Source organism: Leptodactylus fuscus, chromosome 6 (assembly GCF_031893055.1).
Source record: "Leptodactylus fuscus isolate aLepFus1 chromosome 6, aLepFus1.hap2, whole genome shotgun sequence".
Classification (NCBI taxonomy): Eukaryota; Metazoa; Chordata; class Amphibia; order Anura; family Leptodactylidae; genus Leptodactylus; species Leptodactylus fuscus.
In genome coordinates, this window is record NC_134270.1 from 150,234,602 (window position 1) to 150,259,118 (window position 24,517).

General features: G+C 45.0%; 1 protein-coding gene across 5 annotated transcripts in view; it reads right to left on the bottom strand.

Moving 5' to 3' along the window:
- The window catches only part of RALGAPB (Ral GTPase activating protein non-catalytic subunit beta), a 63,616-nt gene extending 40,040 nt beyond the window's left edge, over nt 1-23,576 (bottom strand). For 3 of the 5 annotated variants that reach the window (XM_075277520.1, XM_075277519.1, XM_075277518.1), the window contains exons 1-7: nt 23,448-23,576; nt 15,858-16,069; nt 13,277-13,479; nt 5,985-6,148; nt 4,955-5,141; nt 4,187-4,318; nt 3,212-3,393 (exon numbers count right to left, since the gene is read on the bottom strand). In XM_075277520.1, the coding sequence (XP_075133621.1) occupies nt 3,212-3,393; nt 4,187-4,318; nt 4,955-5,141; nt 5,985-6,148; nt 13,277-13,479; nt 15,858-16,043 (1,054 nt within the window). In that variant the 5' untranslated portion in view covers nt 16,044-16,069; nt 23,448-23,576. Of the gene's footprint in view, nt 1-2,813; nt 2,862-3,211; nt 3,394-4,186; nt 4,319-4,954; nt 5,142-5,984; nt 6,149-13,276; nt 13,480-15,857; nt 16,070-23,447 lie in introns of all 5 variants that reach the window. The other 2 variants (XM_075277517.1, XM_075277516.1) reach the window with 1 other exon arrangement.
- Nucleotides 23,577-24,517: the final 941 nt, after the last annotated feature.

The window sequence follows — 24,517 nt, forward strand, 5'->3', positions numbered from 1 at the left end:
GACCCCCCCTGGCCCCACAGACTGTCTTGTGTGCACTTTCCTCCAACTATGTACAACCCCCAATAACCTCCCTCCTATCTGTATTGCTGTAGAAAAGGGGTATAAGCAAAAGAGTTACTACAGTGCCAGGAACAATGTTCTGTTATTTCTGTCACCAGGACAGTCAGCTAGGTGAAGGAGTTACACAGTCTACACGGCAACAAAATAGTAGGACATTTTTATTCAGAAGTAGGACACTATTTAGAAGGTTGTTTCATTGTACATTCAGGAATCAAATAAAAGGAGTCCATTGAATTTATGTTTAGGATCTCTCGTTTCCTCTGTATTGAATGTCAGTTTACTTATAGTGCGTTCATAATGGACATAAAATGTATTGTCCCGCACTACATGTGAACTGATACCTAGTCAGGAAGTGTCACCTTTTACAATCAGATCAGACAAAACATGAAATAAAAAGCATTTCAGTTCATATATTACATTTACGGATTTACAGACAGACAATTTCACCATCACCGGAGACACCAGATCATGTTGAAAATTTAGGGCTTATGTCATCCAGACGTAAAGCATGCTTTAAGATTTGGATCCTTTGTCAAAATCGTTCTTAGACTCTTCCAGGAAGGAGTAGTGAGCGTTAGTCTACAAGTGATCATTGTTTGTGCCAATTTTGTGTAGCGGCAAAATAAATACTGAGCGGTGGTCGGGCAGCATATACATGCGGAGATAGCCGAAGGACAAGGCTATGTACACTGTCTCATTGAAATGAATGGAGCAGTGTACATACTTCCCAACCACAGCTCCAATTAGAACAGGGGACAACGTTCTTCTGATCGGTGGAGATCCAAGCGATAGGACCCCCATCCAACTGCAAGTTATCCCCTAATTTATAGATATAGGGAATAACTTGATTCGGTGGAAGAACCTGTTTAAAAGTAGAAAGGTGTTAAAGTTTTAAAGGAGTATGGTGGCCTTAAAGTGAACTTCCAGTTATAAACAATAAATGAATAGTGCAAGTGGAAATAAGAAACTTTGTAATATATCTCAGTATATAAATAGGTTTCCTTCCCTGCTTTTCAGGGAGTTACTTTCTTATATTAGTCTATGAAGAGGGGAGGAGATGAGAAAAGACGCTCAAATAATTGCTGGTGCTACGCTCTATTACTTTCTTTTTCAACACTGCTTGGTTGTAGATAAGATGCTAAAAGTGCACAGAACGAGGCTGCCAGCAGGAGAATTATACTCAACCTCTCTCTTCTCCATAGAGGTGTAAGGATAAGGTCATACAGGGTTTTTTGGACTGGAAACGTTCTGGTCCAAAATATGGGTAGCTGTGACTGGATGCCAATGCAGTGCACCGGCATCCAGTCGCGCACTCCACTCCGGATTAGGCCCAAACGAATGGGCCTAGTCGGGAGGAGGGCGTGTCTTCAGACAGATGCCACAAGGCGAACCCGCCTGAAAGAATGAGCATGTCGCTGTTTGTTCTGGCTCCCGGAAAAGAGAACTGATTTCAATGGGAGCCGTCTTTTTGGTCAGGATTTTGAGGAGGATACGGCCTCAAAATTTTGACCAAAAAACCCCATGTGAACTTACTCTCAGTGTGATGCCGAATACGAAGATATAATGTATACTAGCGGACAGATTGAAGATAAGGAGCAGGAGAACTGCTTAATAAGTAGAGAAAGAAGCAGATTTCCTTAATAGAATATATTACAAAGTTTCTTATTTTCACATGGGCTATGCATTTATGTTAAGTTGGTTATAACTGGAGGTATGCATTAACCTTCCCACTGCACACATTTTGTAATTTTAGTCTCTTCCCCCGCCCCAAAAAATAAAAGAGAGAGAATTACTGCTTTTGTAATGTTTGTAGACCAGACATTTTCAGATATGGATATGCAAAATTTGTGTACTTATCTTTATGAGAGATCTATGGAAAGGCGGGTTATTTGACTCACTATATAAAATAGGAATAACCCTTTAAAGAGATGCAGAGATGAAATATAAAGCAGGAAATATTAATAGGACTGAATCCAATATTGTTATTTTTGTAATATAAACGGTGTGGTAAAGGACGAATATTTCCCAAATGTAAAGCATTCATTTACATGGTCTATAGAGAAATTGTACGATGTCTTGTAATACTGGAAATTAAAGGGATTTTCAGATAAATGGCATTTATCCACTAGATAAAGGATAACTGATTGCAGGTTTCGACCACTGCAACCCCAGGGATGATGAGAACGGGGGCCCTCAAGTACCATGTAAAAAGGGTGATGGCGATGGCGAGAATGCTCAGGCATTTCTACGGGACTGCTGAAGTTTACGGTTTTGGAAATCCAATAGAAGCGAATGAAGCTCTATCAAAGCATTAAAGGGGTTGTTTGGGATTCTAGAAAACTGCCCAAGTGCAGTAAATCCCCTGTCAATCTGTTGGCCTTGATTGGTTTGCAAAGCTATCATGTACCTTAGTCACATGACCACTGGCCTTGGCGTTGATCCTTTCATGTACAGAATGCTATTGCTTGATCCAAAGACTGGCTGCAGTTATGTATGCAATGTCATCACTGCAGAATTGGCAGCAATCACCAGAGGGCAGCACTGGAGGCCATTCCTGGTCTTGGGCAGCTTTCTTAAAATCCTGGACAACCCTTACAGCTACTTTTGCAAGACTTGACACAAACAAGGTGACTTGTAGAGCTCGGGTAGAATTCTATGACATGGAGATTAGTATTTCTAGCCCAGATCAGTAGTTATTACCCAACAAATACCAGATTATTGGCCCAAACTGAGTGATAATGAGGTGTGGATACCATATTTTGGTAATCTTTCCAACACAACCTTCTTAAAGACTGCAACTCCTGAAGAAGAAACATATGAGTTTACCATGGCTTATAGAACATGACAGGTTTCCTAAAACGATATAACAAAAAAAACAGCCATCCCAATGAGATATATTTTGCAGAGTATCCAACAGAACCTCTTACCTTGGTGCTGTATACTGACGATATCATAGGGGCTAGGTTATACTTACGGAGAAACCTGCTGTCAAAACCTTGGGGGGAGAGGGGTAGACTTATCCAATGCTCAAGGGCTCTTACAATGGAAGTTATGGGGGGATATGTAATCCAATGAAAAGTAAAATCTGCTGTGTCATTTAGGTATACATTGCAGGAAGCTGTATAGAATATAACAAAGATAACAGTCTTACCAAGGAAAGCATCCACTAGACAGCTGACCCCCCGCATGGCACGGAAGAAGATCTGAGGCAGCTGTTTCAGACACGAGTATTGGTTGAGCTCCTGGTTGGGCACCCCGCTCACATTGAGAAACTGTTCTTGGAACTTTGGAGTTGTGCCGATAATACTTGGGTTGCTCAAGTCCACGGGGTTACTGGAGAGGAGGGAAGAGGTAATAAACGGTGAGGAAGGCTTAGTGGGTTTATAGTTTTAGAAGCTGTATTGAGGATAAGATTTGTTTATGGGGGTCAGTAGAGGATTTAGCTGTAGGTCCAAGCACAACGCAGAGTGTGCAGGACAAATGGGGGATGATTTTTATAACAAAATGCACTAGGAAGATATACAAGCGCCTTCTATGATGTATTCACTTCTGTGGGGGCTTCCAAGCCATTCTCTGTCGATGACATGGAGTAGAATAGGACCTCTATAATCATCAGAACGGAGTACTGGATGCCCTCGCCAGAGAGCCTTGGCCTACTACGAGACCTTTATGAAATATTACTGATAAGTTATCATTTTTGTGCACATATATTCTATATAGGAGCTGGACTGCAGTACCAGCACCTGGCCACTATACAGGAAATGGCGCCAATTGCTTCCTGCGCTATGTTTTGTACAGCACAGGCATCAGAAACATTCACATACAGTTGATATTTATGGTCTATCCTATGGCAAGGTCATGAAAACCTAAATCCTAGACATTTCTTTTAGGGTAAGTTCACATGGGGTTTTTTGGTCCAGAACCTGAGGCGGAGGCTACCTCAGGATCCAGACCAAAACACGAATAGCTGCAATTGGATGCCGCTGCAGTGCACTGGGATCCAGTCGCGCACTCCGCTCCAGATTAGGGCCAAATGAATGGGCCTAGTCGGGAGGAGGGAGTGTCTTCAGGTGGATGTCGTGAGCTGAATATACATTATACTGCAGTGAATTTACCAACTGCGCACCTCAGCATGTGGAGAAATCGGAACCATGTTTGGGTGACACATTCATTATCCATTTCAGCAGGGATCAGGCTGGCATCTTCCTCTGGAACCTTGAAGGGGGGGAATGAAGGTCCATATGTGAACCGCAACAACCTGGAAGAAACCATATCAACAAACGAATAAGTCTATGTAACATGATTTAGGAAGATTTAAGCAATATTTGTGACAAACTACAACGTATACGGCTCCAAAATGACAATAGACTTGGTGCGCAATGGCTGCCCTGCTGGGGTAAAGTATGAGCAGCAGTGAACTTTACCATGACAGTCAGCAGTTTAGGGCTATTTAGGAAGTTGCCCATAATATTATGTGAGCGGTATAAGTATGGGGTGGGCAGAGCAGGAAGTCTGTGAGATTCTCCTCCTACTAATAGCGGCGTAGTAGGAAGTGATGTCAGAGAGAAAGAAATCACATTGGCTGTTGTGTGCGACATTAAAGGGGATTTCCTAATAATGACACAAAGATAAGTGATAAGTGCCTGTTCAGTGGTGATCTGACCACTGAGAACCCAGGGATCAGGAGGACGGGGGTCCACAAATGCTCTATGTGAATGGAGAGAAGGGCTGCGTACCGACTTTCAGCTCTGAAGACTAAAGGTGGAAAAATCTAGGCAGAATCTGACCCCAAGTCTGTGACAAATGCCTATGTGTGAACACCCCCTGAGGGTTTGCCTGAAGTTAAGCACAACAGTCTGTTTCTCCTCAGTACATGTACTATACATCTCCTCACCTCGACGTTAGGGCACAGATTGCTTTGCTCCACTGCTCTACCACAGCTGAGTGGTGTCTCCAGTTGGCCACCATTTCTTTGGCCGTTTTCCAGTAGGGTGGTGTTGGGAAGCAGCGAGTACAGGCCAAGAGCCAGACCTCAAAGAGAACCCCAATCAGCTTGTCAGCCAAGCTTTCTGCAATACCTCCTGCGCAAGAAAGAGGGAGGTGTAAAAAAACAAAACAAAACATCACATGTTGACATATTCAATGTTTAGCAACATTGCTATAAATTCTATTATGAGGCTGTGACATTGTACCAGAGGATAGGAGACAAGTGTCTCAATGGTGTGTGTGTGTGTGTGTGTGGGGGGGGGGACGGGTTGACCGTTGGGACCCCACCAATCTCAAGACCAAGGGGCCTGTTCCTATGTGGATGAATGGAGACAATATCAGCATGTCTGCTGCACTTCATTCATGTCAATGGAACTACCAAGGTTATCTACCTCTGGCAGGCCCATAGAGATTAATAGAGCATTCAGAGAGGAACAGGACTCCTATTCTCAACATCTCTGGTGGTCCCAGCAGCTGCACCCCCACTGATCAAACACTTATCCCCTACCCTAAATAAATTTAATTGGCAACCCCTTTAAGCAGTTAAATCATTTCTTAAAGGGCTTATCCAAGACTACAATACAGAACGCAGCAGCCTCTTCACTTACCAAGCACAGCGCCTTACAATGTATAGTGGAGGTAATTGGTATTGCAACTCAGCACCATTCATTTGAATGGGGCAAAACTGCAGCAGGGTCATGGGACCAACGAAGTTGAGGTCACTGGTCTCAGAAGAGAAAAAAAAAATGGAGCTTAACATCGTAGTCCCAACTAAATGCTCAAAAGGATTTTCATACTGATGACAGTATGTGATCTATGGGGGGGTCCGACTCCTGAACGCCGCACAGATCAGCTGTTTGGCCCAATCCTTTTGGGCCTGAAACTCATTTCATTACCAGTCATACCATTACCAAACTACCATTGTCTGCGTGACTAACCTGATACAGTCGGAGCAGCGAGGAGTGTGTCATTGATCTGGAGAAGAAACAGCAGGAGAACCTCCCAGGTCTCCCGGGCCATGTTGGTGGAGTCTCGAGCCAACTTCTGGACAGAACGTAAGACCTGCAGACACAGCCGGATCTGGTTGCCCATCAGTTCTTGCCTGTCAATAAGCCAAAGTACAAGCTTTAAATAACTTTGTTAAAACAAATGTATTCAGTTCCCTTTCCCAGAAGTGGATACAAAAGCTAGATGGAATATTTATTTACTTATATAGCGCCAAAATATTCGGCAGCACGTTACAGACACTGCTGTCCTATATAGGACTCACAATGTAAGTTCCCATTCAGGATGTCTTTTGAGTGTGGGAAGAAATCAAAAGTACCTGTAGGAAACCTAAGCAAGCAAGGATAGGATATAAACACCTTGTAGATGTTGTTCTTAAATGGATTCAAACCTTGGGCTCCAGCGCTGCAAGGCTACAGTGCTAACCACTGGGCCATCATGCTGCCACAGAAAACCGCATAAAATACTGAAACATTATGCATACATTAGCACGCCTGCCAAAACAGTCAGCACCACAACCAGCGAAGGAGCCCAGGAGATCTGGACTGAAGACCTTTGCACGTTCTGGTGGAGCTTCGCCCTGGGTGCACTTGGACTTTAATTTGCACCTAAGTTAGAAGTAGTTTTTCCAATATGAAGGCATGCACTGTGTCCTATAAGAGAGTCCAAAACACTATGGTAGTGCTATTGGTCTGCTGGTAGGTTGATAGGAATAGGACACCAGGGAACTCAATGCCACACCAGCCGCAGTGCGCTATAGGGTACACTACCTATAGAACCAGCCTACCTTTAGGGTAAGTTCACACAGGGTTTTTTGGTCAGGATTTTTAGGCCGTATCCACCTCAAAATCCTGACCAAAAAGATAGCTCCCATTCAAATCAATAGGAACCGGTCAGTTTTTACCGAGAGCTGTTTGTTCTGGCTCCTGGAAAAAAGAAGCGACACGCTCATTCCTCAGGCGGATTCACCTCACGATTCAGCCTGAAGACACTCCCTCCTCTCCACTAGGACCATTCATTTGGGCCTAATCCAGAGCAGAGTGCGCAACTGGACGCCGCTGCAGTGTACTGGCATCCAGTCACAGATACCCATATTTTGGACCGGAACCTGAGGTGGCCTCTGCATCAGGTTCCGCAACAAAAATCCTGTGTGAACTTACCCTTAGACTAAGACCTCACGTTGCGGACACGCAGAGGTTTTTGATGCAGGTTCCTTTCTTTGAGAGCCATTCTCGAAAAACCGCAGCAAAATCTATAACGAAAACGCTGTATTCCCGCAACGTGGGGCCTTAGCCTTACATAGTTCAGTATATTAATCAAGGCCTTGAAAATTAGTTTTTAGAATCATGTGAATGAGCTTCAAGCGCAATGAGGGCCTTGCGGCATATTACTAAACTGTATGAAAATAATACAATAAATGCACCATCTAAAGGGGATGACGGTGCGTGACATGATGTCCCCTACACTATACTGTGGCTGGTCGGATATTGGTCTCGCTGGTCACGGGCTCCTATAAATAGATGGACGCCATTCCGTATTCTACTACTTGTATTGCATTATGTTTTCCGGTTCACATTTGATGGGGAAAAAAAGATCAAAAGAGGAGAATGCTTTGTTCTACTTATGGAAAAATCTCAGAAAAACAAAAAAGTAGGGGGACAAGCCAGAGGCTACACATGGCCACTTTATGGGAAATGTTAAAATACTTAAGGGCTTACATTGTGCAGGATAGTGCAGCGGGCGCCAGGAGTGGTGCGGCGCTAATCCTACTATAAACTGTTATTACTTTACAGGCGGCTTATAAAGGTTTTCCGCTCATGTCCCCATATAAGAGGTACATGCTATTTCCAGACTGCAACGCTCCAAATGTACTGACTAAAGGAACACAATAAGCCCCTTCCCAGCAACCCCATATTCAGGCTAAACGTCTGTCAGGGCAACGTAACTCTCTTACATATACAGATTTGGCAAGTCTAGGAGGTGGTGATAAAGTAATGAAGGATGGCCGGACACCGGGACATATACATACAGTCTGCAGGAAAGCAATCACAGGCCAGGGTGAGGTCTTGTCATGTAAGGAACATTAAAAAGGGGTATTCACCCCACTTTAAAAAGTGCAGCCCATTGCTGGGGTAAAGTATCATGGGGGGCGACCTCTGGGATCCCAATGATCCTGAGAAGGAAGGGCAGACAGTGGCACCTCTCACCCACCCGGTTTCCTGGGCAGGGTCTAGTTTTTACAGTTTTGTTCCTTCCTTTGTCTTACAAACCCTAGAACTATATTACTTTTCCATTCACAGCACAAAATAAGGGCTTTTTTGGGGGGAGGGGGTTAAAGTCACAAATTCTACTTCATAAACAGGAAGGAAGGGTGAAAAAAAATTGCCATTTAATCCGCCACATTGTCACATTTTAGATATCCATTGATGCCGTGTAAGGAATCTTTCCTTGCGCTGCCATCTTGTGACACCTGTAAGGGTCCGTCCACACGGAGTAAAGTGGCGCTGATTCTGGCACGATAACTCGCGTAAGAATCGGCGCTGATAAACAGACTGCCATTGACTTCAATGGGTTCCGTTTTCTGCATGGAACACATTAAAATCAATGAGTTAAAAAGCCTCCCATTGAGTTCAATGTGTTCGGCGCGGAAAACGGAACCCAATGAAGTCAATGGGAGTCTTGTTATTAGCGCTGATTCTTACGTGAGTTACCGTGCCAGAATCAGCGCCACTTTACTCCGTATGACCAGACCCTAAAGGTTTTAGATTTTTGTGTATGGATTTTACCATCTTGTGACTGACACTGTAACTTTTTCTATTTCTACATACTGTGGCTATGTTGTAACCTATGGGGTGGACTGGACTGGTCACCGCTTTTTTAGTGTACGGATTCTCCCGGTCTTTTGGATCCCAATGCGGACCTGAACAACAAGGACACAAACTGTAGTGTGAACCTAGCATAAGGCAAATTCCCACTGACTAGGCCCCCTTCATCGGGTCCTAGGATCATCGGGTCGAGTTGAAAATCCTTCTGCATTTTCTATCCTGTGAAAATACCCTTGCCCTTAGTTCACATCTGCATTGGTATTCCATCCCGGGGAGTCCGCATGAGGACCCCCCCAGAACGGAATAGCAAACGTAATTGCAATCGGTGTGCAATAAAAGCACACAAATCCCCATAGACTATAATGGGGTCCGTGTGCTTGCTGCCAGATCTCCACAGGGAACATGCGGACAGGAAAGTACTTCACAATCTACTTTTCTGTCCGCATGATTTGTGCGGGCAGCGTGCGGCAAGCACACGGTCCCCATTATAGTCTATGGGGTCCATGTGATTTTACTGCTCACCGCTTGCAATTGTGTTTGGGATTCCATTCATTGGTCCCCATGTGGGCTCTACTGGGCGAATTACCAATGCAGATGTGAACCAACCCTGATGGGCATATCATAATCTGCAGTGTTGTTATTTTCCGCAAAACAGCCTTTGGGTTTTTTTGATCAGTCTCCTTGAGCAGAAAAGTAGTCAGTCTCTATGCAAGCCTATGAGACTCACACTGAGCCACCTTTCAGGGGTCATTTTTGGTGAACACCTGGCCCATCTGTCTCTGCTAATATCAGTGATAAGATAAGAGAAGCATCTTATATTTAGGAATTATTAACCTCCTAGTATGACTCAACATCTTACATAACGGCTCCATGTACGGTACTGTCTGACATTTGATATGGAAAATAGAAAGCAACCTATATGATCATCCAATTTAAGGAAGATCAATAAAAACTGCGCTTAACCTGAGATAGCACAAAATGTCCTTTATTCAAAACACACTATAAACACACGATGCTAAGTTTGTAGCGTTTCGGGGTGACTCCCCTTTCTCAAGTGATAAAAATCAGAGCAAAGTTGAACCTTGAAATAAAACATACAAAGAAGCAAATCACTCAAAATGATAGATATAAAATCCAAAAAACACAAACATATACAAAGAAACAAGTCACTCAAAGTGATAATTATAAAATTTCAAAGAGCACACACTGTATGGTAAAAAATTCAATACAGATTCCTGGTTAAAATAAATTAATGAAAAATAAAAATGTATACATATTGAAGCCATTCAAATCAGACATGTACATATATATATGCATGTAAAAGGAATAAAGTATACCTGTAGTTCGAAGGTGACCACGTCTGCAATGCTCAGAAATGTGTCTAAGTTTGCTAGCGTCCGCATGGTCTATATGTATACCTAAAAAGACCGCGAATCACCATCTATCATTTTGAGTGACTTGCTTCTTTGTATGTTTTATTTCAAGGTTCAACTTTGCTCTGATTTTTATCACTTGAGAAAGGGGAGTCACCCCAAAACGCTACAAACTTAGCGTCGTGTGTTATAGTGCGTTTTGAATAAAGGACATTTTATGCTATCTCAGGTTAAGCGCAGTTTTTATTGATCTTCCTTAAATTGGATGATCATATAGGTTGCTTTCTATTTTCCAGTATACGGTTCCCTATTGGTGAACTAGTCCAAACTGCAGCTCCCAAAAACCCTGTTTTTTCGAATCAATCCTAAGATCCAACCAAAAAGATCAGCTCGGTGCCCCCCCTTTTTTATCATTTGATGTGTGTAGGACAGATGGTTTTGTGTCACTGCCTCATCTGTGTCAGTAGAGAAGACTCTGAATGTTCTCCTATCCTGCTGTATGTGGAAAATATTACACTTGTTGCATCTCCTTTCCATTTTCTTATCAGCTCTGGATTAGGCCCAAATGAATCGGCCTAGTCGGGAGGGAGTGCTCGTGTCGCAGACACTGCGGCGGATTCCACAGTGGAAAGGGCAGGTGAATGGCTCCCACTGAAGTCAATTGGAGGTGTTTTTTGGACCCGGATTCTGATGCATTTTCCGCATCAAAATCCGTCCCAAAAAACCCTGTGTAAACCCAGCCTTACATGGGTGACCAGACCCTAAGCAGTTTCCTACCTCTGGCTCATCTGAGTAGGACAGACCATCTACATTACTAAGTTTCTCCCACACTCCAAAGACCTACTGATAGGAAACGTAGATTGTGAGCCCTACTGGGGACAGTGATGACAATATCTGCGAAACACTGCGAAGTATGACGGCGCTATATATGTAAGCATAATAAACACCTCCATATTCTCCATAATGGAAAGGCCTTTCTATTTCAGACGTTCTGTCCCCTTCAGTACCAGACATGGCCGGTGGCTGCAGTGACACCAGGTCGCCTGGAATCTTACTCTACTCTGATCCACTGTTGGTTGCAAATCTGCACCTCCTGGCTAGTTTATCCCCCTCTTGTCGGATCAGATTGCCTTGGGCCTCTTGCTATTCTCTGGCCAGACATCCTCTATGGAGGACTCCAGCTTCACACTGCCTGTTGCCTCAGGCATTTTCTTGTAAAGACAACTAGAGCCGGAAAATGAATGACCCAGCCCTACTAGGAGTGTGACCTCACCCTTGTACTCTTCTGCTTTGCACATTACTCTCTTGGTACCTGACTGTAGTTCTGACCCCTAGTTTTGCCTCCTGGTGACAACACTAAGCTCTGTGCTTGGCTACTCTACTGCTTTTGGGTGGCTACTCTGGAGACTATGACCTGGTTGTACTACAGAACGTGGAGACACCTTAGGTGCCGCACTCCATTCTCGACAGCCCCAAGTTGACCAGGGCTTAGATGATCCACATCTCCGGTGAGAGACAAAGTTTTATGTGAGCGGCAGAAAGATTTTCAATCTGATCTACGGACGGCTTACAACAAAAGGTGCGGCGCTTTCTTTCCCCTCGCCACCATTACTTCCTCTATATTTAAGTTACTATTCACACTTGCTCTATTTGTATATGCGCACTTTGCATGAGAAATTGGGGTTTATGTACACAGTCCGGTCATATTAATGTGACCATCGCCTACTTCTGACATCAACGTTAAATAACCAATTGCAGAAGGCACGTGTCATCAGCCATCATTGTGGAAGGCAAGTTGGATCAACACAAGTATGCATCTATCCTTGCAGACCATGTTCACCCCCACATGTGAATTGCTTTTCCTCAGGATGATGGCATCTACCAGCAGGACGACGTGTCATAAAGCTCGCAGTGTACGTGTGTGGTTTAGGAGCACCAGGATGAGTTTACCGTACTCCCATGGCCAGCAAATTCCCCGGACTTGAACCCAATCGAGAATCTGTGCGACCACCTTGTTCACGCCATGGATGCTCAATCACGTAACCTAGCGCAGCTGGCCACGGCACTGGAGTTGGCATCAACATCCCAGTGACATCATCACAACGTCCCCTCTCTTCCTGCACGTCTCGCAGCGGTCCGCTCTGCCAAAGGTGGATATTCTGGATTTTGACAGGTGGTCACAGTAATGTGACTGGACTGTGCAGTTGCTATTGCTTTGGTACATTTATTATCTGTGCTTTTTCCGAGGAGGGGTCTGTTTGTTCTCTTTCTGTGGTCCCATTTATGTATATTTACATATTTTACATTGAGTTCATAAATTATACAATTTTTTTCAGTTATTTTTGTGCTTTTTTTCCCCCCTTATATTATAAACTTTCATGTGAGTGTATAAACAGAATTTTTTTTTCTTAGCCACCAGCTAACCTATTTAACCAATGACGTTGAGATAAAACATGGAGGACGGAACCAAATGGCTGCACGAGGTCAGAACATTTCCAGATAAACCTGTCAGCAGCCATAATCTTGATCTATAGTAATACTGTCTGCCGTGTGTGTCAGCCTACAACCTTCACAATAGTTTTTTCTTCCGTTTTTTTTTTTACATTACAACAAAAGTCGAAAAATATTTCCTCTCTTCAAAGCAGATAGTCTTCTGATCTCAGAAAATGGAAATGTACTCGCTCAAGAACAGACAGGAATTCCTGCCGGCAGGATCTGACCGGTCTACTGATGTGGCGGATCCTACATTGTTTTATTACAGACCCCTCCAGTAACAGGGACACTGAACCTAAAGCCTTCTCTACACTCGCTGGGAGGAGAACTGAAGAAAGGATTGGGTTCAAATGTCTCATTACAATGTTTGTAGCCTACGTCTGATATATAAAGATGTGGAATAAAAAAGATGAAGATGCAAAATAATAATAATAATAATAATAATAATAATAATAATAATAATAATATTATTATTATTATTATTAAGACCCCAGTGGCACGAGGTCTCCTTACACTTGGCTGCAGAGTTCTCACCTGGGTACGAAGACATTCTGCAGATGCTTGAGGATGATCTGGATATACTTGTTTGGTTCCCTGACTACGGGCTGGGGAATGGAATCTTTCGGAGACACCAGCGCCATGATCCAGTCTGTGTACACGTCCACACAGTACTTCACAGTGTCTCCCTCTAGTGGCAACGTCAGGCCATAACAGATCACCTCCATGGTCCATTTCACCTGGAATGCAGAAACAACATTTTGGTACATTATGTACAGAACAGTAAGAAGACTTCATGTCTCGGGCACGTTTATTAACCTCTTCGTGACCGCCCTGGTTTGGGTCGTCAAAGCCAAATAATTTTTAGCATTGCAAAGATATACATTCTCCCCACTAACACCCATGTAGATGTATGAGGTTACCAAACTTTTTCCCCCCATACAATAGGACATCAATTTTTACACCGGTGGAAGTCCAACTATTTTCCCATGCCAGTGTGAGCAGCCATACTCACTCACCATACTTCTAATATTGGCCATAGTGAGTACTGCCGGGTTCTCCTCCTTCATGTCTATGGGACAATGGCTGCAGTACTTATTAAAGCCACTATCAAATGTACAGTGAGTGAGCGCTGTAGGGAGCTCCGACTATGGCTGATCAGTGGGCACCCTGGCAGATCTGCCTGCAGCAAGGCTTACGTGTCTCAGCTGTATTACACAGTCACAGGAGATGGGGCTTGATGCTCAAGTCGGAAAATACTCAGACTCCAGCAGCTTAATGCCATGACCAATAGCGATCACTACATGTTGGTGAGTAACAAGTGCAGTTCTTTTAGAGAATTTCTGTACTGTCAGGTGGGCGGTATCAGGCAGGGGGCGTGATATCAGAGCTCCAATCAGAGGCAGCCAGTGTTAGAGCTCAGAGTCACACCCCTTGTCTGTTCCTGCCTGACACTGCCCTCCTGACTGTACAGAGACTAGTGTATCAGGCACCAAAACTAACAGCGTTGATTGCTCAGGAATGGTGGGAGCTAGAGAAAAAAATTCCAACTGTGTCAGAATCAGTAGAGCAGCATTTCTTAACTGATATAAAGAGATGGACATTGTGCAAAGAATAAGCCCTGACACAGCCATGTCATCAGAAAGATTTTTTTTTTTAAATATGAATTTTGAAAAAAAAAAAAAAAAAAAAAAGTTGCTGAGGAATAACCCCCAAAATACCCTGCGTCATTAAAGGGCTAAACAGCATTAACAAATACAGTATAATAAGATAGTTATTTAGTTTAGGTCACTAGAGACGCACGATACCTACATATGTCCTTTCCGTAGAAGAACAGGTAAGTGTGAACCCCTTCACCCTCTATACAATAAGGATATAAGTGTCTGACTGCCGCAGCTCCAATCACTGGGGTACCCACTGATCATGAGAATGGGGGGCCTGAGTCTCCTGTTTGTATGGGTGGCAGCCCCGCATGTGCAGCGCTGCTCCATTCAACTCTATGGGACTGTCAAGAGATAGGAAAGCCGAGTATTCAGCAGTGCCTTAGGGTTGGTTCACATCTGCGTTTGTATTCTGTCCGGGGGAGTCCGCATGGGCACCCCTCTGAACGCAATACCGAACGCAATTGCAAGTGGTGTGTAGTGAAGCCACACGGATCTCCACAAACTATAATGGGGTCCGTGTGCTTGCTGCCAGATCTCCGCATGGATGATGCGGACAGGAAAGTAGTTCACCAAGCACACGGACACCATTATAGCCTATGGGGGTCCATGTGTCCATGCATATATATCATTTGCGATCCAATGCCTTTAAAGGGATTCTACCACTAAATCACTTTTTTTTTCGTGCTTTAGATGTCGGAATAGCCTTTAGATAGGCTATTCGTCTCTTACCTTTAGACGTGGTCTCCGCGGCGCCGTTCCTTAGAAATACCGGTTTTAACCAGTATGCAAATGAGTTCTCAGCAATGGGGGCGGGACCCAGTGCTCAAACGGCGATGGGGGCGTCCCCACTGCTGCCAGAGAATTGTCTCCAGTGCCGCCTCCTTCTTCAGCTGCAACCCCGTCTCTTCTGTCTTCCGTCTCGGTCCAACCTCCGACGCCTGCATACTACGCTCCTAAATTAAACTGCAAGAGCAAGAGCAACCGCTAGTTCAATACAGGAGCGTACTGCGCAGGCGTCGGAGATTGGACTGAGACGGAAGACAGAAGAGGCGGGGTTGCAGCTGAAGAAGGAGGCGGCGCTGGAGAGAGCTCTCTGGCAGCAGTGGGGACGCCCCCATCGCCGTTTGAGCACTGGGGCCCGCCCCCATTGCTGTGGAGAACTCATTCGCATACCGGTAAAAACTGGTATTTCTAAGGAACGGCACGGCGGAGACTACGTCTAAAGGTAAGAGACGAATAGCCTTTCTAAAGGCTATTCCGACGTCTAAAGCAGAGTAAAGTCCCTTTAAGCAGAGTAAAGCAAGTAAAAAGCAATTTCTTCTCAGACCAGAGTCAGCACTACACCCTCATACATATAGCAGAAATGTTCCAGTCCTGCCTATGTCTAAACACACGGCCTGGATGAGAGGACATCACGCCAGGGGCTATTTATAACCGCACAGAGTTGTTCTTACCTGTTTATCAGTCTTCAGTATGCTCTCACTTCCCGCAGTGGAGGGGGCATTGAGTGCCTGTCCCAGCGGACGGACAACAGCGTTCGCAACGTCTCGGCCCACATTTTCCGGATAGCTGTGCAATACACTGGTGTGACCTTGGTCGTTCCTAATAACAAGGTGCAGCGTCCGCCACTCCGAGTACATGATGAACACGTCTCTAGTCCCGCTGCCTGCCAGAGGTGAAACATAACATTTGTCAAGGCAAAGTGAACCAAAATGGATTATTTTTATATGAATGTCAAAGAAGAACAGAAAGGGACAGAAAAGCAGAGAGAACAGGCTGTGGAGCGCGGACGCACCGGAGGACTGGAAGGATCAGCATGACATCAACACACCCAAATAAGACATACGGATATATGGCTACCTCACCGACAACCACTCTTAGGACGTGTTTTACTGTAGGCGAGATGTGACATCGCCTCTACACATTCAGGTCTATGAAGAACCACAAGTAAGAGTGGAGAAGAGACCACCACTCAATAACTCCCGGGCGTCAGAAGTCCTAAAAAGAGGGGCTCAGTGGTTAGCACTGCAGCCTTGCAGCGCTGGAGTCCTGGGTTTGAATCCTGCCAAGTACAACATCTGCAAGGAGTTTGTATGTTCTCCCCGTGTTTGCATGGATTTCCTCCTAGTCTACAAAGACATACTTACAGGAAAATAAATGTACATTGTGATCCATATATATATATATATATATATATATATATATATATATATATATCCCCCTATATGGGGCTCACAATCTACAAAAAAAAAACCAGTCGTAAAAAGAGATTTGTCTCCAGTCTCCCAGAGAAGGAAGTCTCGTGTTTACCAACCCAAGGGCCTCGAAGACGACTGGAAAGAATATTCTGGATGGGATATAAATACTTGAAGGCACAACCATGCCAAAAATCCATCCCGAGACTCCAAACAGAAACTCTCCTTAACCAATTCATGACTAGGCCATTTTCCCACAGTCACATTTTCAGATTTTTTTGGGTACATGTGCTTTTGAGGGATGTACCGTATTTTGCGGACTATAAGGCGCATTACCCATGAGCGCCTTATAGTCCTGCCTAGGTCCATATATAAGGCGCACCGAACTATAAGGCGCAGCGCTGTCCGGTGCGCCTTATATGTGATTGAAAGCGGCGGCCGGCAGACTTTGCCGGCGGCCGCTTAACCCCCCGCGTGCCAGCCGCTTCTATTCATTTCAATGGCACGCTTCCATTGAAATGAATGGAAGCGCTTGGCACGCGAGGAGTTAAAGGGATTCTACCATTAAAAGAACTTCTTCCTTCTCGATCACGTCAGAATAGCCTTAAAAGGCTATTCGTCTCTTACCTTTTTACCATAGCCAGCGCCGCCTTCTTCCGCAGCTCCGTCTCTGTCTTCTTTGGGCCTCATGGATGACGCATGCGCAGTCGGCTCTAACAGGCTCTCGCAGCCAGAGCCGACTGCGCATGCGTCATCCATGAGGCCCAAAGAAGACAACACAGACGGGGACACGGAAGGCGCGAACACAGCTCAGGGAGAAGGCAGCACTGGCTATGGAAAAGGTAAGAGACGAATAGTCTTTTTAAGGCTATTCCGACGTGGTCAGGGGGAAGAAGTTCTTTTAATGGTAGAATCTAGAGTTGAGCGAGTACTGTTCGGATCGGCTGATCCGAACAGTACTCGCTCATCTCTAGTAGAATCCCTTTAAGCAGCGGCCGCCGGCAAAGTCTGCATGCCGCTTCCATACATTACAATGAGAGCGCGCTATTCAAATAGTTAGAGATGAATGAATACTATTTGAATAGCGCGCTCCCATTGCAATGTATGGAAGCGGCATGGAGACTTCGCTTAACTCCTCGCGTGCCGCCGCTTCAAGCCTTATATAAGGCGCACCGGACTATAAGGCGCACTTTCGATTTCTGAGGAAATCGAAGTATTTTATGTGCGCCTTATAGTCCGGAAAATACTGTAATTTTTTTTCTTCCTTTCATTCATTCAGGTTGTAAATTTTTTTGGTGATATATAGGGCTGTATTTTCATGTTTCAAGTTTTATTTTTGTTTTTTTGTTTTTTTTGGCCAGGAAAATAGTTAGCAATTTTTTTTTAATAGCAAAAAGCGCTGCATAAAAAATAAAATATTTCCTTTCCATAGGTTCCATAGGTGACACACTGCTTTGAGTCATTGGGGGTCGGGCTACAACATGTGATGTGGGCGTGGCAATGATTATTTTTTTTATTTTTATAATTTTACTTTATTTTTTATTTACTTTTTATTACACATTTTTCTATTGTAGATTGTGAGCCCCATATAGGGATCACAATGTACATTTTCTCCTATCAGTATGTCTTTGTAGAATGGGAGGAAATCCACACAAACACGGGGAGAACATACAAACTCCTTGCAGATGATGTTCCTGGTGGGATTCAAGCCCAGGACTCCAGCACTGCAAGGCTACAGTGCTAAATACAGCCACCGAGTTGTCCCCCTTATTTTTACACATTATGTCCCCCATGACAGATCTTGGGGCGCATTTTAACATCACATGGTTATATGATCGAAGGATGACATATCAGACTTTACCAATCTAATATTGGTTAGGTACGGTCATCAATGTCATCATCCTGGACACCCCCTATAAGAGAAGTACTCTACAATCCTCTAAGGCAGAGGTAGGCAACCTTCAGCACTCCAGATGATGTAAAACTACTAGAGATGAGCGAGTACTGTGGGGATCAGCCGATCCGAACAGCACGCTCCATAGAAATGAATGGATGCACCTGGTACTTCTGCTTTGACGCCAGCCGCTTAACCCCCTGCGTGCCGGCTACGTCTATTCATTTCTATGCGAGCGTGCTGTTCGGATCGGCTGATCCAAACAGTATTCGCTCATCTCTAAAAACTACAACTCCCAGCATGCATACTTGCTCTGTTGTTCTTGGAACTCCCAAGGAAGTGAATGGAGCATGCTGGGAGTTGTAGTTTCACAGCAGCTGGAGTGTCGGAGGTTACTGACCCCTGGTCTAGGGTTTTAGGAACTAAACTGATGACTCACGTGTAACTGTAAAAATTCACAGTAGTGACGTCCAAGTTCACGCTTCTATCAGTCCGTATTAAAGGGGTGGTCCAGGACTCAGATCTTCTGAAATCACGACAGCGATGTAGCTTTGTAATATGTTATTACCGGAACAGTCCGGTTAGCAGCGCTCCCATTGTGGTCATGTGATCATGCTCGCTGCTTGCTTTGACGTCAGGTATAGCAGGTGCTCCTGTCTGTGCTCTCCAGGCCCCTGAGTAATGGAGGGTGTACGGACACCTGCACTGCCCTGCCTGGAGTAGGGATAGTAGGGATCCTTGATGGAGCGTGCTCAGTTGCAGAGTCTCAGAAAAGCCCTTTAATAACCCAACCAAAGGATTTCTCATTCACGTCTAAATCGCGCAAAACTCCTTGAATAAGCGTCACCTGTACTAGCTGTGCAAGTGCAACAGAAGAGCTAGGCCAGAATATACCACTAGGGCAGAGGCTGAAGACGGTGCTTACAGGTATAGGACACCCTCAAGACTAGGCTCACAGCTATAGTAGCCACAGGACTACTATGGACACATCGGATCAGCCATAAAGAATATCTACAGAGCACACCAGTACCCTGGCAGAAAGCAGGACGACATTATTCTGTCAATAAGAGGGGTCAGTAGTGTTCATTGGAGCGTTCAGTCAAAGGGGTTGTACGGCTACGGACGCTTACTCCCCATCCGCAGGACATGGGATAAGTGATCAGGGACCGACCGAGTCCCTGGTGATCAGGAGGACCAAAAATCCTTAAAAGCACAATGGTGCTCCATTCACAAAAAGGACATAGGGAGATGTTATATTCTAACCCCCAAGCAATGTACATAATGTAAAAAAACGTAGCGAATATAAACGTCTTACCACTGGCTTTATCTGTGAGTTATCTGCTGTGTCATGTGACCAACAATAGGACTGACACAGTGGGGTTAGTTTATTAGGACAATTATTTGTTACACTGCTCTTACTCTGATCCTTGCTGGCATCAGATGTGCCACAATTCGGAGGCGTACACCTCTTAATAATTCGGATGCATCTTGGGTGGCCCAAATATGACACCTACACCAAGTAACAGCTGGACTTACTGTACTCTATGCAACACAGTTATCCTCTCGGCTATATACTGCCCAGTAGGGATTACAGTATACGACAGTATATAGCACAGAGGCGGAGACTCCCAGCATCATAGATACCGCAAAGTCTAGGAGTCTCCCATAGTCATAGGCCGGTAAATCTTGTGTAGTGTCGCTTCTGGAGAATTGCAACATCAACACTATGAGTAGGAGCAGTGCCGCCATTCGCTTCCCACCAGAGGGTGCTAGAACAGCTGATCTGCACAGGGCCTGGGTGTCTGACCCACATACTTATCTTCTATCCTGTGGATAAGTCAACAGCAAGAAAAATGGATTTAGGGCTGGAAAACCACAAAAATAACCATAGGATAGAGGATAAATTGTTGCCAGGTGAGGTCTGACCACCGAATTCATCACTTGGTTGTCCCCTGCGCTCTCACCGATGTGATTGGGAGAGGGGGTACCTATTTACTTCAGGGGGGCAAACCTCCGCAATGAGCCATTTATCCTCTAGCCAATAGATAGGTGATAAGTATGTGTTGTGGCCCAACCTGTTTAAAGGGGGGTCAGTTAGACAGTATACAAAATATTATGTTGTATGATCTGCTCGAAGTCAGTGAAGGGAAACATTCTTGTCTATCCAGTGAAACTAGTACAGGCCGGGTCCTGCTCACAGCTGATAAGTATATAGGACCATACACAGTATATACCATCATACACAGCCTAGACAAACACTCCAGATGATTGTCATACAGCAGGAGTTTCGGCATCACACGGCCTGACCTCAGGTCTATTGTCCAGAACTGAAAACCATCACCGATCCCTCTGATACTGTTAGTTCAGCTTACAAGATCCAAGATCGAGCTGGAACCTTCCACCATGACATTGGATACTATAATGCACCGGCATCCCAGACACCTTAGCTCTTGTAAACGCATACAAAGTGAAGTGTACACATCTTCTAAATGGGGAGAGGGCAATAAGCCCCGGCCAGACTCCACTGGTGGTGGCTACAAAAGCATCAGGCATGCTGAAGTTTAGCTGAATATTCTCTCTACCATAGAAGGAAAGTCAGGAGCCCCCCATAAACATTAACTGGCCAGCTGTATGTAATGTAGGGCCATCCATAGGTCCCATGCACTAGTCGCACCCCATACACAGGACAGCGTCATTACAGATCTGTGAACTTAGTGACAAAACTTAGGACAGGTCCTATTCCTGTGCATATGGTGGTCTAGGTTCATAAAAGGGGTTATCTGGTTTCTAACAGTGACAGTCTATCCTTAAGTCCTCAATACTAGATCTGCGGGGGTCCGAGACCGCAATGTTCGCTGTATCATTTACATTGTCACATTGACATTTATGTGGCAGCGCTGCCAAATCCCACAGTCATCGCTACAGTTTGTGGTATGTAAACAATGCTGCAAACCATGCCGTCTTGGTATCAGTGACCTTTGGGGGCCCCGGGTGTCGAACCCCACAGATCTAATATTGATGATTGTAAGGAAAAGTCCATCAATGTTAGAAACCAGATAACCCCTGTAATGAAATGTATAGGGCCATGTAGGGCAGAGACCGTTCAAGAGGAAAGGGCCTTTAATCCATGAAAAATCTAGTGATCGATTCCTATGGAAGTAAATATGTAACGGGCAACACGGTGGCTCAGTGGTTAGCCTCACTGCAGCCTTGCAGCGCTGGAGTCCTGGGTTCAAATCCACCAGGAACAACATCTGCAAGGAGTTTGTATGTTCTCCTTGTATTGCGTGGATTTCCTCCCATTCTACGAAGACATACTGATAGGAAAATTAAAAAAAATGGACATTGTGATTCCTATATGGGGCTCATAATCTACAAAGGAAAAAGTAAACATGTAACAAGCTAAACATCTAATAATTACACCCTATTAATAATTGTATCATATAATTCAAAATAATTGAACATTGTATTTTCAAACCAGACTCGGTGACTACGACTACACCTAAAACTGGCCTCAATTCTGACACCGCACCCCTGGATATAAATAAAGGTTGCAGTGACAGCTTCAGAGTGTACATAGAGATAGCGACATTTTTATACCAAAGTGATGTTTTTACAAAAGTGATAAAAAGTGACAACATGACATCTGTCGGAAACCGACGACTCCATTACAACAAGGCAGATCTAACTATCAAGAAGAAAACCGCGGCGGTCCATCCCGCTGTCCCTTGTGGATTCCATCTGCTGAAGTGTTATGGTCTTGGCTCATTGACAAGTTGTCTATATTGGCTGCTGCTGTGGTGTCAGTTTAGGGAACAGATCAGTCATCACAGTGGAGCAGCGGAAACCCCATAGGGGACAAGTTGTAGGGACAGTGTTAGGTACGAGCAGAACACTTTTTGGTAAGGTGACAGCCATGAGGACGGCCCCTATTATACTCATAAGCTGCCATCTGCGTCTGGCGAAGTTTCACGGAAATAATAGTACAGATGTGAACGCAGACTAAGCAGTATGTAAAGGTGAACGTTGCTGGAGACTCCCCTTAAGGGGTTGTTTAGGGTAAAGGTGGCAAAACAAGGTGGTGCAAAATAAAACTAGTGAGGTCAGAGCCAATAGAGGAAGGGAGAAGGTTACCAAAGTCAGTTTTAATGATATGATACAATTATTAATTATACACCTATATACTGGCTGTTTATGAAGTAGAGGATCTTTACGTATTCTGTCTGACATAGATGAAGGAACATGGGAAGAATACGCAACTCTGACTTCCATGATGTAATTAGGAAGCCAGTGCCTCAGTCATGCACAGCAATAGATGGAGGAGTCAGAGTGGGGTTTTGGACATATACAGGAGTCGGTGATTTGGCCCCGATACTCCCCTCCCCCCAGTGCCCCCGGATACTCCCCTCCCCCCAGTGCCCCCGGATACTCCCCTCCCCCCAGTGCCCCCTCATACAGTGTCTGGGCAGGCTAGAAGTGATGAGGCTCAGGTGACCGCCGCGGCCAATCACTTATCTCAGTGGTCACATGTTGGGTACCGATGATGTCATCACTACCCAAAGTAAGCTCAGTGATTGGTCACTTCCAGCCCTAGCACAGGACAAGAGATGGACGCCTAGCACTTTCCTAAAATAAATTCTGTCTCCCCGATTACCCCGGACAATCCCTTTCATGTTATAAGGGGGTCTCCCGCTCAGACTCCTCTCTGATGGGGGAGACACAGATTTCTTTAACTCTTTACACGTCTGCTTACTCTCTGACCACAACAGTCTCCTACCAAAAGCTCAATAACACGGAGCAAAGCAGCAGGAAGGTGCAGCATGGGGGGGGGGGGGGCAAACTATGGGTGAGCCAGGACCAGCCCACAACACAGCACCGGGGGTCACCCCAGCACAGGGCGCCCCAAGTACCGACCACTCCATACACTACCAGGCAGACACTCGCCGTCCTCTTACCGTCTCCGCTCCTCCTTACAGCTCCAGTTTTGCATGAGTGTCTCTGTCTCCCTCAATAAAGCAGCAGCAGGCCCGGCCGGGTCACCGCTTCCGCAACCCGCAGGGCGGATCATCTACAGCCGCCGCAAGATGGCTGGCTTGCCGCTCCGGTCACGTGACACGAGTGGAACTCAAAGCCCATTGGCTACAAGGTGACGCACGTCACCCTCCAGCCAATAGAATGTCTTGTCTCATTGACGTTCACCGCGGAAGAAGGCTGGAGCGTCTGTTCTCCAGAACGAGGCGAGGAACGCAGTTTTTGTTGACAGTGACAGTTCTAGGGAAGCTGCGCATGCGCCTTGTGCTGACACTTCTTAGTCTCTGGTATAATAGGGGATGGAAGGTCCTATTATTTGTGGGACTGCAGTTAGTGGGGTGTCAGGTCCTAAATGCTCCTGTATATAACTTATACGTTAGTACATTGACTATATGGTCCATAACTGCATATTTTATGGGTTATTGTTCTTACATTTTTCTATTTACTCCCTGCATCCGTAACTTTTTTGTTTTTCCATTCACAGAGCTTATTTTTTGTGGGACAAGTTGTACTTCATAATGGTACCATGTAATATTTTATACAATGTACTGCGAGGCTGGAAAAACGTTGTGAATGGGGTGGAATTAAAAAAAAAACCACATTTGCAGCATGTTCTTATGGGTTTTGTTTTTAGGGCGATCACTGCAAATCAAATGACACGTTACCTGTATTGTGTGGGCCGCTACGATGACGGAAATACATGCCTTGAAAAAGAAAATCTAGTTTGTACTTCGTCTGCGTGTTGTTGGCATCGATGATCCGCCTATATTCAGCAAATTGCTGCAGTTGATGGTTTGCCTGCTCCAGCGTTTTGACAGCTGTCAAGCTGTCCTATTGCTGAACTTGTTCCTCGCACTGTGCCTGTGATTGTTCCGGCATCTCAGCAGCTCGATGGGAAGCCATATAATGAGTATGTTGTTAGCATTGATGATCCGCATGCTCCAGCGTTTTGGCAGTTGTCAAGCTGGCCTGTCGCTGAATTCGTTCCTCGCGC